General features: G+C 43.1%; 1 protein-coding gene across 7 annotated transcripts in view; it reads left to right on the top strand.

Moving 5' to 3' along the window:
• Positions 1 to 20105, top strand: part of NPAS3 (neuronal PAS domain protein 3) — a 676849-nt gene that overhangs the window by 644702 nt on the left and 12042 nt on the right. For all 7 annotated transcript variants that reach the window (XM_082275689.1, XM_082275690.1, XM_082275688.1 and 4 more), the window contains one exon: positions 17764 to 17911. In XM_082275689.1, the coding sequence (XP_082131815.1) occupies positions 17764 to 17911 (148 nt within the window). The remainder of the gene's footprint in view (positions 1 to 17763; positions 17912 to 20105) is intronic.

The following is a 20105-nucleotide window of genomic DNA, read 5'->3' as shown; positions in this document are numbered from 1 at the left end:
TCAGTAAACTGTTTGTAGTATTTGTGATCTGCTTCAAGAGTGTGTGCATTAACCCCTCACTGATAATTATGTAGTGTGTGTGCATTAAATCCTCCTGTACCTATCCCCAGCATATAAGTATTAACCACATAGCACTCAGCCCTAGTTTAGGTGCAATAACACATGTACACTCCGCCCTCTATCATACCATCCACACTCCTCTCCTGTGCATACTACTCTCTGTCATACCCTTCACACTCCTATCATGTGCATACTGCTCTCTATTACAACCTCTGCACTCCTCTCCTGTGCATACTGCTCCCTGTCATACCCTATGATACCCTATGCACTCCTCTCCTGCACATACTGCCCTCTGTCAAACGCCCTGCACTTCTCTCCTGCAAATACTGCCCTCTGTCATACCCTCCTCACTCCTCTTTCATACACTTTGCACTCCTCTCCTACACATACTGCCTTCCATCATACCTTCGCCACTCCTGTCCTGCACATCCTCATACCCTCTGAACTCCTCTCCTGTGCATACTGCTCTCTTTCATACACTTTTCACTCCTCTCCTACACATACTGCCTTCCATCATACCTTCGCCAATCTTGTCCTGCAAATCCTCATACCCTCTGCACTCCTCCCCTGTGCATACTGCGCTCTATTACACCCTCCACACTCCTCCACTGTGCATACTGCCCTCTATTACACCCTCCACACTCCTCCTCTGTGCATACTGCGCTCTATTACACCCTCCACACTCCTCCCCTGTGCATACTGCCCTCTATTACACCCTCCACACTCCTCCTCTGTGCATACTGCCCTCTATTACTCCCTCCACACTCCTCCTCTGTGCATACTGCGCTCTATTACACCCTCCACACTCCTCCCCTGTGCATACTGCCCTCTATTACACCCTCCACACTCCTCCTCTGTGCATACTGCCCTCTATTACTCCCTCCACACTCCTCTCCTGTGCATACTGCTCTCTGTCATGCCATTTGCACTCCTCTCCTGCACAAACTGCCCTCTATCATACTTTCCGAACTCCTTTTCCACCTATAAGTATGAAAAAACCTTATGAGCTGCTATGTACACCTAATAAATACTATAACCTGCTGACACTTAACACGATACCATATGTTCTGTGTGATAGACAATTCATAAATATATTATATATATATATAGTACTGCACATAAATAATTTAATTCTTTTCCACCCATACTGCCCTCCATCATACCCTGTGCATTCCTCTCCTACACATACTGCCTTCTATCATACATTCACCACTCTTATCCTGCACATCCTCTACCATACCTTGCATTCTCCTCTCCTGCACATGTTTCCCGCTATCATACCCTATGCTCTTCTATCCTGCACATACTGTCCTCTGTCATGCCCTACACACTCCTTTCCTGTACATACTGTTCTCTGTCATGCCCTCCACACTCCTCTCCTACACCTACTGCCCTCTGTCATGCCCTCCACACTCCTTTCCTGCACATACTTTCCTCTGTCATGCTCTCCACACGCCTCTCCTGCACCTACTGTCCTCTGTCATGCCCTACACACACTCCTCTCCTACACCTACTGCCCTCTGTCATGCCCTCCACACTCCTTTCCTGCACATACTTTCCTCTGTCATGCTCTCCACACGCCTCTCCTGCACCTACTGTCCTCTGTCATGCCCTACACACACTCCTCTCCTGCACATACTGTCCTCTGTCATGCCCTCCACACGCCTCTCCTGCACCTACTGCCCTCTGTCATGCCCTCCACACTCCCCTCCTGCACATACTTTTCTCTGTCATGCCCTCCACACTCCTCTCCTACACCTACTGCCCTCTTTCATGCCCTCCACACGCCTCTCCTGCACCTACTGTCCTCTGTCATGCCCTACACACTCTTCTCCTGCATATACTGTCCTCTGTCATGCCCTCCGCACTCCTCTCCTGCACATACTGTTCTCTGTCATGCCTTCCACACTCCTCTATTGCACATACTGCCCTCTGTCATGCCCCACACTCCTCTCCAGCATGCACTGCCCACTGTCATACCCTCCACGCTCCTCTCCTGCACATACTGTCCTATGTGATGCCCCCCACGCTCCTCTCCAGCATACAATGCCCATTATTATACCCTCCACGTTCCTCTCCTGCACACACTGTCCTCTGTCATGCCCTCCACACTTCTCTCCTGAACATACTGTCCTCTGTCATGCCCTACACACTCCTCTACCGCACACAGTGCCCACTGTCATACCCTCCACACTCCTCTCCTGCACATACTGTCCTCTGTCATGCCCTACACACTCCTCTCCTGCACATACTGTCCTCTGTCATGCCCTCCACACTCCCCTCCCGCACATACTATCCTCGGTCATACTCTCCACACTCTTCTTCTGCATAAACTGCCCTTGGTCATACTCTCTGCACTCCCCTCCAGCGCATCCTGCCCTCTGTCATACACTCCACACCCCTCTCCTGTACATGCTGCCTGCTGTCATAACCTCTGCACTCTGCATATACTGCCTGCTAAGACACTTCTTTACCATCATTTGTTATATCCTCAACCATTCCCAATCTGGAACGGGCACTTTTTTGCTATTAAAAATAAAATAGGTACACTTGACCTCTCATTTCTCAAATTATAGTTTGTACCCATTGATAAATGCAAGGGAATGGAGTTAGCATATTCTCACAATGTGTTCATGAAAATAAATCAAACTTTGGACAATAGGAATTGTGCAGTTTGTTCCAAAGCAGTGTCCTCTACACATTTGGGCATATGTGCTTTCTAGAACTTAATTTAATGCATATTAAAATAAAATCCATTTACTGACCTTCTTGTACAGTGAAGGACACAGAGAAACTTTAGTTTCCCGAATCCCAGAGACTTCACGGCTTTCCCGTCCGTGTGTGATCACCCACTCTCCCCTTACACCCCCTCCCCGCTGCGTCCCTCAGCGTTGAGGCGTCATCTGGCGTTTGTTTTTAAAGCTGCCGCGGAGGACGGAGCTGACTGTCAGGGTGCCGTGGGCGAGAGGTGCAGATTAAAGCAGTTTTATTCCTTTTCATGTTGAAGCTGCCAGTTTGGTGACTGGAGAGAGGAAAGTGGAGGGGGGGAGGACAATGAGAGAGAAAGGCTCTGCCAGTCACACTACAGCCAAACCTTATTCTTCCCAGTTATTAGACTGCCTTGTCGAGGAACGTCCCTCTCTAGACAGGTGTTTGGAGGAATACAAGGACATGTGTAGTAAAATACCAATTGATTGTACTAAGGCAGGGTTAAGTTGCTCTCCCTCTGGCAATAAAAAGCTTTAATAGCAGGCAGATTCAGCATCCTTTGTGACAGGTGTCAAGGATTGTCAAACCTCTCCATCTCGGTTTCCACTGACTCTGTCCTCTCAATAACACCAACTTTTATCTTTGTTCTTCTTGTATTATACTGTAAGCATTCCCTTTTTACAAACATACGTGGTTATATATTTAGATTGTACACATGGATATCATTAGCTAGGAACATATGTTAAGGAGAATCTTACAAGTATTATTATCATCCGGTGCAAGTTACCTACAATGGAATTGTGGCTCATCATATAGCAATTTTTTTTTGGCTATCATCTGCTCCTACCCATAGCCAGTTCTTCCTCTGATCTGGCCAGTAGAATAATTACTACTTTTGGTTGCTGATACTACCTTAACCACTTGCCATTGGAGGGATTTACCCCTCTTTATGACCAGGCCATTATTCCTGATATGGCACTGCGTTATTTTAACTGACAGTTGCGCAGTCATTGTGCAAAAAGGTAAATTAGCGCAATTAAATATAAAGTGGTGTAGTGTTAAGACCCAATAATTTGGGACACATAAAGAAAATACAGCAGCTATATAAAACCTCCTTCACTAATAAGAGAAGTGAACTATAAACAAATATGTATACAGCGCTATATAAAATCAAATAAAGTGACAATGTGCATCATATAAATAAATAAACTCGCTTAAAGTGCAATATATATTCCTCTTAAGCGCAGTCATGCAACGTTGTACCCAGATAACATTTTTAACAAAAAATTTATTCACAAAGAGAGCTTTCATTTTGTGGTATTTGATCACAACTGGGTTTTTTATTTTTTGCGCTGTAAACAAAAAAAAAACTGACAATTAAAAAACAAAAACAATATTTTTTACTTTCTGCTATAAAGCATATCCAATACAAAATCAAATTTCTTCATAAATTAACGCCAATATATATTCTGCTACATGTTTTTGGTAATAAAAATAAATATATATTAATTGGTTTTCCCAAAAGTTGTAGCATCTACAAACTAGCAGTGATCGGCGACTTTTAGCGTGACTTCCTTATTGTGGCAGACAATGTGACCCTAATTGACACTTTTGACACTGTGGGAACCAGTGACACTAATACAGTGATCAGTGCTAATAATATGCCCTGTCATTGTACTAATGGCACTGGCTAATGATGTATATATATGTGATTCTGCACAGAATGCCCACCTTGTAGCAGTAAATCTGCCATGATTAACATATTGTAGTATGTCTGCTGAGCCCCCAATAGTAACACCAACGGAGCTGCACACTAAAGACCAGGGACATTTCGCTGTGAAAGTGGTATACTTTAGCTACTTATGGATGACAATATACCACATGACCCTTGTGGCGTATTTACTAAAGTAGGTTATAAGAATACTTTTTAAAATAGTTTTACAGTAATGTATTTCTACTTTTCCAATCAAATATGAGAAACCCTCACTATATGTTTGTAAGATATTGAGAAGTGACTTAGTATAATGTGGCACCGCATCCATAAATGAATGTAGGAAAAAATATAAAAGAGGGTAGGACTTTAAAGGTAGCCACCATGTATCCCAGGTGGACAAAACAGTACTCAAACTTATATTAAAAAGTAGAAATTGTATTATAGCATGTTAAAAAGGTTTAAAAACAACATATGAGGTGTGTAAATTGGTGCGGTGTAACATCTGCTAGTAGCACAGGAATCTGAAACCTGCCCTATGTGTGCCAGGATCTGGCGAGTAAATACCACGGATCGGTGAAAAGTCACGTGTCTGGGCTGAACAGAATCCTGGTGTTCCAAATGCCAATCACTTTGCAGCTTCCTCAGGAGATTCTATTATAGGTGCTGGGAGATACAGCATAATTATTGTATGATTTACATTGCATGCATTTATTTACATGGGATTAGTATACGGTATTGCGTTTACAATTGGACAGTCTATGTATATATTATATATTCAAACTGTTTTATGAGAGTACTGATGGGGACCTACTAGGGATCAACCGATTATCGGCAAAGCCGATATATAGAGGGCCGATATGCAGTTTCCCCAATATATCGGAATCGGCCACCAAGGTGACCGATATTGCTGATATTTCGGGAAAGTGCTGTACCGGAGTGATGCCTGCAGCTAGAGGCATCACCCCAGTACCGGCGTCCATAGCCAACGGTCGACTATCTTGTAATGACAACCGATGCAGCTGAGAAGCCACTTGGCTGTCATTCCAAGGAGCGGGAGGGGACGACCCCCCCTCCCGCTGCCTTCCGCGGCTCGCACGGGTCTCCCGTCCCACCAGGAGACCCAGGCAACCAGCCTGCATGGCCTGGCTGCCGAAGACCCAATCAAAGCCGCATTCAGCTCTGATCGGGTCTCCATCTAAAAACCCGGAAGGGATGTCATGACGTCACTTCCGGGTACTCGGCGCCAGATTAAAAAAAATGACAGCATTCAAAACAGCCAAATTTGGCGTTTTGAATGCTTTTAAGTGCAGAGGAGGGGTTTGGGGTCTTTTAGACCCCCAGATCCCTCCACAAGAATACCTGCCAAATGATAAAAATAAAAAATATATATTTTTTTAAAATGTACGAAAATATCGGCCGATACCGATATGCAATGGCCAAAATATCGGTATCAGTATTGGCAACGAAAAACCGATATCGGTCGATCACTAATACCTACCCATCTCAGGAGCAAGCAAGAGAGAATGGCTATGTTCCTACATACAGTGGGACCATACATGTTCCTACATACATTGGAACCATACATGTTCCTACATACAGTGGGATCATACATGTTCCTACATACATTGGGACCATACATGTTCCTACATACCTTGGGACCATACATGTTCCTACATACAGTGGGACCATACATGTTCCTACATACAGTGGGACCATACATGTTCCTACATACAGTGGGACCATACATGTTCCTACATACATTGGGACCATACATGTTCCTACATACATTGGGACCATACATGTTCCTACATACAGTGGGACCATACATGTTCCTACATACATTGGGACCATACATGTTCCTACATACATTGGGACCATACATGTTCCTACATACAGTGGGACCATACATGTTCCTACATACATTGGGACCATACATGTTCCTACATACAGTTGGACCATACACGTTCCTACATACAGTGGGACCATACATGTTCCTACATACATTGGGACCATACATGTTCCTACATACAGTGGGACCATACATGTTCCTACATACAGTGGGACCATACATGTTCCTACATACATTGGGACCATACATGTTCCTACATACAGTGGGACCATACATGTTCCTACATACAGTGGGACCATACATGTTCCTACATACATTGGGACCATACATGTTCCTACATACAGTGGGACCATACATGTTCCTACATACAGTGGGACCATACATGTTCCTACATACAGAGGGACCATACATGTTCCTACATACAGTGGGACCGTGGCGAATGAACCTAGCCACCCTCTAACAGGAGGTTGGCTCACAGCAGCCAAAAAAGTAATCTTGAGAGTCAGAGGAGGCTGAGAGCAATAAAGGTACTTTTCTGAGTTATGAATACATACTTAAATAGATATTTTATTTAAACCAGTGTGGGCTCTTTCACACGCATGTTCCGTATGTCCGTATATCACCCCATCCGTTTGCGGGTGATATACGGACATAATAAATGTCAATGGGATTGCGGATGTCAGCGGATGACCATCCACTGACATCCGATTTGTGTCCTTTCAGTTCTGTTCTGTTTTTCCCCCGTTAAAAAAACGGAAAGGAAGCAAAATCGGATGTCAGCGGTGTCATCCGCTGACATCCGCAATGCCCATAGACATGCATTATGTCCGTATATCATCCGCAAACGTATGGGATGATATGCAGACATACAGGCCGGATGACACAAGTGTCATCTGTGTCCGTAAAAAAAAAAAAAGTGCCGCAGCGGACAAAAAAACCGGAGCGGCCGTGTGAAAGAGGCCTTTAGTGTCAGTTCAATTGTGATAAACAAAACCCCCCAGCCCCCTTCTTAACATTACATAGAATGGAAAAGCTAGGCAAAATGTTTAAGTAAAAATGTAAAAGGCAATTTTTTAATATTTTTTTTAAGTTAAAGTAAAAGCCTTGTTTTATTGTTTAAAAATAACAAAAATGTCATACTTACCTCTTCTGTGCAGTAGTTTTGCACAGAGCAGCCCAAATCTTCTCGAGTCCCTCGCCCAGCGCTCCTGGCCCCTCCCCCCTGCCCAGTTCCCCCACAGCAAGCAGCTTGCTATGGGGTCACACGAGCCAAGCCAAGCCGCTGCTCTGTGTGTCAATTTAGACAAGGAATAGCTTCTCAGCCCAGCCCCCTCTCTCCTCATTGGTTTACTAACTTTAATTGACAGCAGTCACAGCCAATGGCGCCCGCTGTATCATCCCATGAGTCCCAGACACCCAAGGCTCTTATGCAACATCGCTGGATCGAGATGGGGCTCAGGTAAGTATTAGGGGAGCTGAGGGAAGCTGCTGCACACATTAGGTTTTTTTATCTTAATACATAGAATTCATTAAGATAAAATACCATCTGCCTTTGGAACCATTTTTAGCTATATGAATGGGAACAAGTAACAAATATTAAGTAAGTGTTATCCCAAATTGGCTGAAAAAGTAGAAAGACACACTGTATGTAAAACCAAAATGTTTTATGTTTTTTTTTTTTATAGAATAGGTAAGACCTCATTTTTGTTTTTATGCTGTTAACAACCTATTCTATTAGCTCTACAAAAGGTAAGAGGAAATCTATCTAAAGTGAGGGGAAATATGGCCGTCACCATATCAGGTTTCCTCATTGGAAATTCAACCCTTAGCCCTTGTTCACACCGGTGCGATTTGTCATGTGTGCGATTTATGTCAAACAGTAAAGCTAGGGCACCATCGTGGTAGCTTTGTGTAATTGAATCTTGATAGAACTGGTAGAGTGAGTTCAGATGAAATAAATGTATGTGGACTTAAGGCGAATGACACATGGGATCTACAAGAGATCCAGTCATGCATGTGTAAGTGAGCCTGCTAATGGTGTCTGTACCCTTGATGGATTGGGGCCCATGCTGCACCACAGGATCACCCCATGGAGATAACAATAGCACCATGACTCATTTCTAAGGAAAATCTCAGCAAGAGACACTGACTGGGGGAGGGGTAACTAATGTTGGAGGAGGAAACATTCTGAAAAGGTCCATTGGGAGTATGCATAGGGTAGAGAAGACCAGATAGATTCCAGGAAATAAAGGCTTACTTCATGACAAGCATAGAAAGATCTATGCATCCAAAACCCAAAAACATATATACAAGTCATGGCGTTGCATGCTCATATATGGAAATCCGAAATGTTGCTGAAATTACCCATGAATCTAACAAGACTTTTTTTTAGCTGTAGCGTTTTTTAGCTTTTTTTTTTTACCAAAACAATACTCCCACAAAAGCCTATGGCTCAAAAATGTTGATAAACACAGAATATGTGCGTTTTTCAGCGTTTTTTTGTGCGTTTTTTATCAGAGTTAGAGCATATTTACAACTCCTCTCAAAACCCATTTGTTCTGGGGGGGATTTTTCCACCCAGAAAACGCCCCTCCCGAAAACTGCTGATAACAGCCTATGTGTGCATGGACACATAGGATAACATGCTGAGGAGTTTACTGGTTGTATTAAAAAACGTCTGACGCCAAAAACAGCCGCTGTAAAAACATCCAGTGTGCATGAGGCCTTAAAGCTGAACTTTAGGTAAACAGCTAAATACATAGATGAAATACATGTATGGGTATATAATAAGTTGTAGTTCTGGCCATCTAGTTCTCAGATTTACACAGCTCTACCACACAGCGCAGGCCAGTCTAGGAGAGGAGAGGATACCTCATTTTACTAAAGCCCCGTACACACACACAGATCGTCGTCATACAAACGTCGGGGGACGAAAGATCTGCCGATTGTACGCGTGTTAGTATGGTGCCTCCGACAGCTGTCTGCACACAATCCGCGGACAAGAGTCTTTCTTGCAAACATGAAAATTTTTGTCTGCGGACACCAGAACGGACAATTGTTCGCCTGTCAGTACAGAAATCAGCCGACAGACCGCAGATTTGCAAGACTGGGCATGCTCAGAAAATAAAAAACACAGGGAAAGTTAACCATTACATGACATCACTTCTGCAGTCAGCTGAAGTCTGCGGACAAAATTCTTGTGCTGTCCTTGTGCTGTCTTTGCACTTTTCAACAGACACCGACATCCCGGGGAGAAAAGACGAACATTTGTATGACGACGATCTGTGTGTGTGTACGGGGCTTTAGACTGAGCTGTCTCCTTCTCACCCCCAGCCTGTGACTGGACAGTGAAAGGAGTAGAAAGAAGACCGGTGAGCTTATCTCTCTGTCACTCTGCTTTTTCCTATCAAAATGCTGCTTGCAAACACATTGACTGATTGACTCCTTGTGCTGCTTCTTTTACTTTCAGTCTGAGCTCTGCTGTACAGGGACTAGCAATACAAGCAAAATTCAGTTACTTACACTCCTTGCATTTCTAAAAACACGTTTAACCGCTTAACGACCACCCGCCGCAGTTATACTGTGGCTGGCAGCCACTCCTGCGCAAACCGCCGTAGGTTTACGTCAGTCGCGCGCCCGACCCCGCTCGTCAGCAGGGATCCCAATGCACGGGGTAGGCGGCTTTGATTGCCGCCTGACACCCACGATCGCTCCCCGCTGAGAGAGAAGAACGGGCTGCTGTTGTAAACACAGCTGACCGTTCTTCTCTCTGGAATGATCACAGAGCTCCTGTGATCCTTCGATATAGGAACACAGGTCTCTGTGATCATTTCACAAGTCCCTCCCCCCACAGTTAGAATCACTCCCCTAGGCTCACATTTAACCCCTTGATCACGTACTGTGTTAACCCCTTCCCTGCCAGTGTCATTATTACAGTAACAGTGCATATTTTTAGCACTGATTACTGTAGTAATGTCACTGGTCCCCCTAAAAGTGTCAAAAATGTCAGTTAGGGGCCCGATCTGTCCGCCGCAACGTCGCAGTCCAGCAAAAAATCCCAGATCTCCGCCATTACTAGTAAAAATAAATAAATAAAAATGACATAAATCTTTTCTGTAGTTAGTAGACGCGATAACGTTTGCACAAACTGATCAAAATACGCTTATTGCGATTTTTTTTTTACCAAAAATATGTAGCAGAAAACAAATTGGCCTAGAATGTTAAAAAATTTTGATTTTTTTTTTTTAATTTTTTGGGAATGTTATATAGCAGAATGTGAAAATATATATATTTTTTTTTCAGAATTTTTGCTCTTTTTTTTTTATATAGCGCGAAAAATATAAATCGCACAAGTGATCAAATACCACCAAAAGAAAGCTCTGTCAATTTTATTTAGGTACAGCATCGCACAATCCCGCAATTGTTAGTAAAAGTAACGCAGTGCCGAATTGCAAAATGTGACCTGGTCATTAAGGGGGCAAATCCTTCCGGTCTTAAAGTGGTTAAAGATTATTAATACAGAGCGGAATGAGTATGTGACCTTTATAGCTGCTTGGAGTCCAGCGTTGGGAGGGGTGGGGGGACAGTAGGGGTGGGGGACAGTAGGGGCTATGTTTCTAGGTAAAGAGAATCCCACTTTCCGTTCTGAACCCAACAGAATATTGAGTATTGTGCTGTGTGAGGCAGCCATGGGACTACAGTAGGCCTCCTTGAATTGTCAGAGTGAATAATTGTTCCACCTACATTGGGTGACACAACTGATGGGAAGGTGATTGATGCACTTTGAATACGAGTTTTTTTTTTTTAATTATTTAACATTAGTTGAACAACTGTATGATTCCATTCTTATGGCCTATATTGCCTGCTTTTTGTGAGACTTTTGTTCATGAGGAAGATAACATCAAATTCTGTTTTCGTACGTGAAGCATGCAGTCTTCTACTCGAACTCCAGTGCTGTCCAACACATTTGGGGGATCTTCTTATGCCTCGTACACAGGCAACGAATTTCCGCCGACCGGTCGTCCGTCTTTTGTCTTTTTGTGAGTGGTGTCTGTTGGTTGGAATGTGCTCTAGACTGCACACGAATTTTCCCGCACAACAGAATTCTACTTCAGAAGTGATGTCATGTGTTGGATTGCTTTCTATGTGTTCTTTCATCTCTGAGCATGCCTAGTCTTGCTCATAAGATTTTTCCCCATCGAAATCTGTACTAATGAGACGAAAATCGGACGTGTTTTGACGGTCGACAAAAATTTTATAGCCTGCACACCAGGATTTTTTTCGGCCGAAAAGTCGGAGTCGGTTGTCGGAAGCATCATACTAACAAGCCGAAAATCGGCAGATCGGACGAAATTTCCCGGCCGAATTTCTTCTCGTGTGTACGGGGCTTTATGGTCTTATACTGAGAGTATCTGTACATTGTAAATGCATCATATATTGCTTACATTGTTTTTCCACATACCTCTCAGGTCTCCTCAATCTGTTTTCTCCTGTGCCCCCCCCCCCCCCCCCACCATCCTCTTCACTGCAGCCCTCCCTAGCACACTCTGTATTGTGTAGCACTTATTAGCCACAATTAAATGGACAATATGAATTTAGTGCTTTCTCCGAAGCCCTCCTCAGCTCTGCTTTGCAGCAAGATGATTAATGCAAATACATATTACTTGAGATAACCATTTAACCACTAATTTAGCCAAATTTATTACAGCAGTTAGAAGGTTTTCCATTCCAGACAGACAGAGACAAGGACACAGTAAGGGGACAAGGGGCTGCTGAGGACATACTGCCCCCTCATGGTGACGTGATGAAACTGCCCTCTGCTCGCTGTCTCCTATGGAAAGATTTTCAGACACCAATGTAATTTCATGGTTAATTATTTTTCTGTGAACATGCTACACTATATGACGGTTCTGACTACCATGCAGGCAATGAGGCAGTATGCTCATTAACATTTATGCAGCCTGTAACCCATATCGCTACACATAGGGCTACCGATTTAACCAGTTGCTTCCCATTTGTGTGAATCCTATGTGTACATAGCCCAGTGTTAAAGCATAGGGTTACCTGCACTGCAACTATTTGTTCTTGCTAAATCCATAAGCAATAAGATATAGCCCTACAGAATAATGTTAAATATTCTTTCTTTCACATAGAAACTTCAAATGGTCTATTGGATCTTTGTTAATAAATCCCATAGTCCTTCAGCTTTACCAATATTTATTTGCAAATACATCTCACATGCTGTTCAAAAAATGACCTCTTTAGAAAATTGAAGAAACTTTTCATCATTCCAATAATCTCTTGAAAAATACATACTTTTTTTTTCTGAGTAAATAACCCGAATCAAGTATGCAGCAAGGAAAGTCAGGATAAAGTCTGAATGCCTAATTCGAGGGTTTGTTGTGGGCTGGCGACTCAGGAAGCATTCAAGTTAATGGATCAGGTGGCACCAAGAAAGCTCCCATTTTAGAAGGATTAGGCAGTAATGGCAGCCTATAACATAGAAGAGTGATTGATGGCAGTAAAAAGGCCAAGTTTTCCATAGCATCTGCCACATTTTTTTTTTCTTTAGGTCTGTGCTTGCCCCAAGCTTGTTTGAATTAATTTACTGTTGTCTGACTCTTTATCTCTGCTGGTAGTTTATTCCAAGCATCAGCTACTCTTTAAGTAAACCAATACTTTTCAAGGTTTGTTTTGAACCTTCCCCCTGCTAGTTTGGCAGTAGGGTAGTAGGGCAGTTGTGCAAGCTTGTTCACGAGCCACGCTCTGTCCATTGATACATTGCTGCCTCTGAGACAGTGAGGAAGGAGAGCTCTTCAGCACAGCGTTGGATTGAGGTTGGGCTCAGATAAGTATTTAGGGGGGCTGGGGGGGAGCTGCACAGAAGGTTTTATACCTTAATGCAGAGAATCCATTAGGGTAAAAAAAAAAAAACATTCTACCTTTACAACCACTTTAAACATTGTGGAATGCAGATATTTAACCACTTAAGCCCTGGAAGATTTTACCTCCTTCCTGACCAGGGGTTTTTTTGTGATTATTTACTGCGTGACTTTAATGGACAATTGTGCGGTCGTGCGACGCTGTACCTAAATGAATTTGACTGACATTTTTGACACTTTTGGGGTTACCAGTGACATTACTGCAGTAATCAGTGCTATACATATGCACTGTTACTGCAAAATGACACTGGTAGTGAAGGGGTTAACTTTATTTGAGAGGGAGGGGTGGTGTGTGTCCCTAGGGGCGTGATTCTTACTGTGATTGGCTGTGGCTTGAAGTGTAGGAACAATGATCAACGGTCCTACATAGTAGAACCGTATGATCACTGTTTCTACACAGGGGAGAATGACAGGCGGCTTGTTTACATCAGCCGCCTGCCTTTCTCCCTCTGCACCGACGATCGGCAAGTGACCGGCGGACATCGGGTCTGCCGGTCACACGCACAGCCTTGCTGGGGAACGAGCCGGGGCGGGAGCGCGCCTCCGCAGGCGTGCGCTCGCCCGCTATTGGCTCCCAAGCAAGTGACAGGCTAGTGACGTACCGGTACGTCATTTTGACTGCCGACGTATATTGTCGAGCGGCGGTCGGCAACTGGTTAAAGGACAGCCTAATTTTTAGTAAACCCTCGACCCCCTCAAGTGAAGCCCACCTAGAAAAATGCCTACCGTTCTTCCTGCTCCTGCAATCTTCATTTTGCATCCATGCTCAGGAAAGCACAGCCTTTTCAAGGAAAATGTCCCAGTTAGGTTCTCTCTCACTGCCCACGCTTGCCACAGTCTCAGTCATTCCTATGGGTTCGCTGTATACGACTGGACAGCTGGAGGCCACCATGAGTATGGATCATCCATAAAAATAAATAGGGCCATAAAGCACATTTCCAGGAGGAAGAAGGCCCAGACAGAACATATTCCTTGCGAAAGCTGTGTGGTAGCAGCCAGGTTGTTGGGTGAATCTGGTTCCCTTCTGGCACAGGCAGGGATTAAAGCGGACACCCATACAAAAAAACCAACATTCCCAGGATAGGTTCTTCAATACCTAGTGACCTCTAGTTCACAAGCAGAACCAAGTAAAGGATTTTATTTTTAGGGCCAAAGTGATTTTCCACTGCCTTTAACATGAGTGGACTAATGTGAAAGCTATTTATTTTTATTAAGGTGATAATGTCACACGGGGTGTCACTGTAGCTTTTTGGACCACGTCTCATCAGCTTTCTAAAACTGCCAGCTAAATTGAATATTTGCGCAGCGGAGCAAATGATAGGGCCCACTCGGGTGAAGCACCAGGGGAGCGGATTTTACATTACTTGCCCATTGCTATTTATGAGCTTTGTAAATTACCCCAAATATGCTTTTCTCTTTTAACTCTACATCCATTCTCTTTCAGTCACTTTTATCATCATCACCACATTTATTTCTCCAACTTTCTTCTTTTTCCCTCATTTACACAAATCTTTCCCTCTGCTGTCTTCACATATTAACTTCTGTGGTCTCTGGTCCCCCTCACCCCACCTTTCCGACTGGGATTTTGTTCTTCTGAGAGCTGTAAATTCTCTCTGACAAGATGAAAAGAAAGTGCTGTATTTTCTGACCTACTGGAATCCCCAAAATGAGCCCAGGGATCAAAGCTGCACAAATACTTTCAAATAACCTCTAACAGGCAGGCAAGGAGAGAGAGAGTTGGAGTGTTATCCTGGCTGGCCGCAGTAGTATTCAGCATTGAACTCTGCTCTTTCTCTGAATGTATGACTGTACCTCAAATTTCCTGTCTGTCCCTGGCACTTCCTAAAGTGGTTCTAAAGGAAACGTAATGCAATCTCTGCACTAAGGTAAAAAAGCATTCAAATGTTAACCCCCCCCCCCCCCCCACTAAATACTTACCCCTGATCTTAATCTGAGGCTGTGCTCTCCTCTCTCTCTCTTCTTACTAGACATGGAGGCTGCAGCAGGTGCCATTGGCTCCTGCTGCTGTCCCTCAAATCCAATGAGACAGGGCAGAGCCATGCTATGTGCATTTATTGGACACACACAGCCAGGGCTTTTTACATTAGGAATGCTGGGGAACGCAGTTCTGGCACCTCCAGCACTGAATGTATGTAATGGAAAGGTGTGTTATGGTGTGCTGGATGGTCCATTAATTCTGGCTGCTGAGGGGATCTATTGCCACTGGACGGTATTGTTTCTGGTTGCTGGAGGGTCTATTATTGCTATCTGCTGGGCAATCTGTTGTTGCTGGAGGGTCAGCTTTTCCTAGGGTGGATCTATTGTTGCTGGGGAGGGTTATTTGTTGCAGGAAATATATTGTTGCTCGTGTATCTATTTCTGCTGGAGGGGTCTATATTGCTGTGGGGAATGTTTTGTTGCAGGGGATCTAATCTTGCCGGAGGATCTGTTGTTGCTGAGGAAGTATTTTGTTGCAAGGGATCTATTGTTGCTGGGGGGTATTGTTGCTGGTTGCAGGAGATCTATTTTACTACTTTTCTTGTTATCCTTAAAGCGGAGTTCCACCCAAAAGTGGAACTTCCGCTTAAAGGCCTCCTGACCCCCTGACATGCCACATTTGGCATGTCATTTTTTTGGGGGGGAGGGGAACGGGTACCTAGATTTGACAGGTACCCTCTCCCACTTCCAAGGCGGCTCAAGCTGAAGTTCTCCTCTCTCCCTCCCTACAATCTTCTGGGACACGTCACAGGTCCCTGAAGATTGCCCGTCTACTCAGGACGCGCAGCGCAACTCGCGCATGCACAGTGCGCACCCGGATGTGAAGCCGCAAGTTGTCACAGCCGGGTGCCCACACTAGAGATGCCGGCACCACGGGGAGAAAAGAGGGGGAGAACCAAGGCTCCCACCGGCCACATCGCTGGACCGTGGCACAGGTGAGTTTGTGTAGTCAGCAGCTACACTTTTTGTAGCTGCTGTCTTTTAATAAACCCCAAACGGGTGGAACTCCACTTAAACACATTTCATACAAATTACTCACCACCACAAAAACATACTTCGTTATTCTCTGAAAGGGGGGGTACAGGAAGGTGGGTAGGGGGTAAAACCAAGGGATGGTCCTTAGAGGTGGGTAGGGGGCAGAGACGGGGTGATTCAGAAGAGGGGAGTACCTGCACCTATTCTCTGAGCAAAAAAAGCCCTGCATACAGCACAGCTCAGGAGCGAGCCTGCAGTGTTTGTCCCCATACCGGCGACAGCGGAGGACCTCAGAAGAGGGGGTTCAGGGCTGTTCTGTTCAAAACAATTTCACAGAGCAGGTAAGTATGATATGTTTGTTATTTTAATTTAAAAAAATTGCTTTAGTAACGCCTTGGATAAATGCACACATAATATATATTTTTACATCTATTAATTTGTTTGCTAAATAGGTTCTTTAGGGTCATTTCAAGCTTTTTTTTTTTTTTTTTTTTTTTATTAATATTGTAAAAATATTAAAGTGGAAAGGAATTATTCAGTTACAACTTTCATTCTGTATATTGTCCAGCCTGTTTGATTCCTACCTAATTTGGTTTTAAAAAGTTGGTCAGTATTGACCAGTACCTGATCAGTTGAAAAATCTATGGGCACCATTAGGCTTTTTCATACATGCATAAAGAATTTATGAGCAGGGCTGCCATTAGAATTCATGGGGCCCCAGGTACAACCTACATGACAGGCCTCCCACGCCAATCCACACCCAAACAACATTGCTCACAACCCCCAAGTTCAAGCCCTATAAGCAACATATTTTTGGAACGCATTGCTTGTGGGTGGCAGGGAGATCATTAATAGTAATTGTCCTGAGACCAAGAAGGACCCCCAGAAAGACTTCTCAGATTCAGCACTGCAGCAAAGGTCCATACAGGTGGCACTATGATCTTCTCTAGTGACTGAAGAGTACTTCTGGGATTACCCCTAGTGACAACCCTATGCACTACCAGGTTCCAGCCAACCAAACCAACTTCTGTGCACCCTTTTTATGCAACTGGAATGTATTTAGGTGATTTAAATTGAAAGTTAATTTGGTCATTTAATGTAAGTCCATATGTTAGGACATAATAATTTTAGTGTACTCATATAAGTGTTGCACATGTCCATGTTTGACAGTCATTTCAGATCTTTTCTGTGAAGTTACTTGTCAGTGTTACTTATGTTACATTATAGGTACATCAGCCGAATTGCACCTCATTCTTAAAATTGTCTGAAAAAAGTAGTCAGCGCTTCCCATGACAGCAAATCAATTTTTTTTTTTTCATTTTCCAAACTACACTGGAAACATGAAAAGAAGAAGAATCTGACTTGTTGCTGTGGGCAGGGCAGGCGGTTGTTTCTTCACTTTCATGCTTGGGACCTTGGTTGTTGAATAAAAACATTATTATATAACAGCAAATAGCACCTGATTAGAATCATAACTGGTACTTGGAGCAGATCTCAGGACTTTTCTTTCCTTTCAGTGTTGAACAAGGGCCAGTGCGTGACCAAGTATTATCGGTGGATGCAGAAGAATGGTGGCTACATTTGGGTCCAGTCCTGTGCCACCATCGCAATCAATGCCAAGAATGCCAATGAGAGGAACATCATCTGGGTCAATTATATCCTCAGGTAACTTCATACCTTGGGTACAAGCTTTGCCAGACTCAGTACTGGCATTTAAACTCTATATATTGCATCATCACTGACTTGACAGCGCCCTTGTTTTCCTTAGAGATGGTAGAAAGAGGCAGGAGCTGATAAATCAGAACCAGTATAAAATGAGGAAAACTTGGAGCCAGTTTATTTTAAAGTTGTGACTTGAATGCAGATTTCACACAGTCATTCCAAACGTTTTTCCCTCTTCTCTGTTTTCATCAATGTCATGTAACAGTTGTATAGAGAATATTGTGATATTCACTGTTTCAAATGATTACTGTGGAAACACAGGGATTGGTGCATGAAAGGAGTAGAGCATGTTCACTTTGCAGGGGAATGTTTACTTAGCTATGAATGAGGTTAAAATACTGTACCCTTTGCCAAGAATATCCAATCACGTGCAATGAAAATTAAAAAAAAACAGCCTTTTTTTTCTTGCACATGATAGGATGACTGAAGTCAGCATAGCTTCACCTCCTTCATAAGCTTAGTGAAAATTCTCTTGCAGCGTATAATTCACATTTTAAAGGGAACTTGCTATGCTCCTTTAGTATATGTGGGGATGATTTGTGGGATTGTAACACCTTGTTGGCCTTTTAATTTATTGATTTCAAAGTATGGAAAGAGACATTTGTCAGCAAAGGGTTCATCTCAAGTGATTAGCTGGAATTGAGCCCTACAATTTCTGGGGATAACTCCAGTAGTTACACAGCATGTTCAGTGCTGTATGTACGTCATATACTCCAGTGACAGGAAGACCTTACAAAGAGTTAAAGCTTCCTATACATATTATAAGGGACAAAAATGTGGTACAATATGTGTTCCTTTGTCATTTGTGTATTATTATTGGTAATCATTAATAAAATATGTTAGGCTTACTAATAGAGCTATTCGCAGTTTGGCCTATCAATTAACAATATACATATACTGTGTTGCACTTTCAACCATAATCAGAAAAAATTCATACTAATCATGATAATAATAAAAGTAAAATACAAATAAAGTTTGATTTATAGTGCAAATGGCCAAAGTAGAAAAACAGTTCATTGTATTGAGGTCGAAATAGATGTTTCAAAAATACACACAAAGATGAGTGAGATCCTTTCCACCACCCTAAAGAGCAAACATCAACACCCCAATGAGATGTACTCTTACCAGAGCAGCTGGACCCCCTGACACCAGGTAGGTAAACAGGGGGAACTTATCCCTCTGTAAACAATCCAGCCAGTAGTCATCAGTCCTGTGAACAGTACCACGGCATACGTCTCGGGAGAGGTATCGCCAACTCCAAAGATGCAATGCAAATAAAAAGACCCAACAGTGTAAAACCTTAAGATGGATTCTTTATTCAAAACGAATAACTACTCACGTTTAGTTAAAATTCCATGCTCATGTTTCAAGAGAAAACACTCCCGGGCAAGGAGAATGGCGTCCGCCTCTTCTTCCGGGGAACGCGATGACCTGACCAAGCCGCTCTTTCCTACGCGTTTCATCACTACAGGACACGTCTGGTAAGAGTAAATCTCATCTTGGTGTTGATATGTGCCCTTTACGGTGAAAGGAAGGATTTCACTCATCTTTGTGTGTTTTTTTTAATCACCTTTATTTCAACCTCAATACAATTGACTGGTTTTCTACTTTGGACATTTGCACTATGAATTTAACTTTATTTGCATTTTAAATGTTTCATTATTATGATTAGTATGAATTTTTTCTGATTATGGTTGAAAGCGCAACACGGTATATTTATGTTATGGTTTGGTGAAAAATATCTCACTGGTGTGTTTGCAACTATACTTTGAGGTATAACACAAGCCCAGTTTTCTTCTTTGTTTTGAATCTATCAATTAACAAACTGCTTCCTGGAAACAATTGTGTTAAAATATTTATTGCGTCTTGGATAGACATGGATACATCAGTCATTGAGATACAGAAAAAGTACAGCGAGTGTTGCTTCATGGGTACTAAACCCACTCAGTACATGCTGCAGATCTAATGCTGGCAATACACATATACATTTTATTTTAAAAATTTCCATTTTCCAAAAGTTCGTTTGATTTTCTAATCGTTAGTAGAGTCAAATAGACATTTGTTTTCAACCACAGTGATGGGAAAATTCAAAGGTGCAGAACAGAAAACATTTCTCGATTGAAGGAATTTGCGGACA

Source organism: Pelophylax lessonae, assembly GCF_965119305.1.
Source record: "Pelophylax lessonae genome assembly, chromosome: 13".
NCBI classification, from domain to species: domain Eukaryota; kingdom Metazoa; phylum Chordata; class Amphibia; order Anura; family Ranidae; genus Pelophylax; species Pelophylax lessonae.
This window is presented reverse-complemented; position numbering and strand designations above follow the sequence as displayed.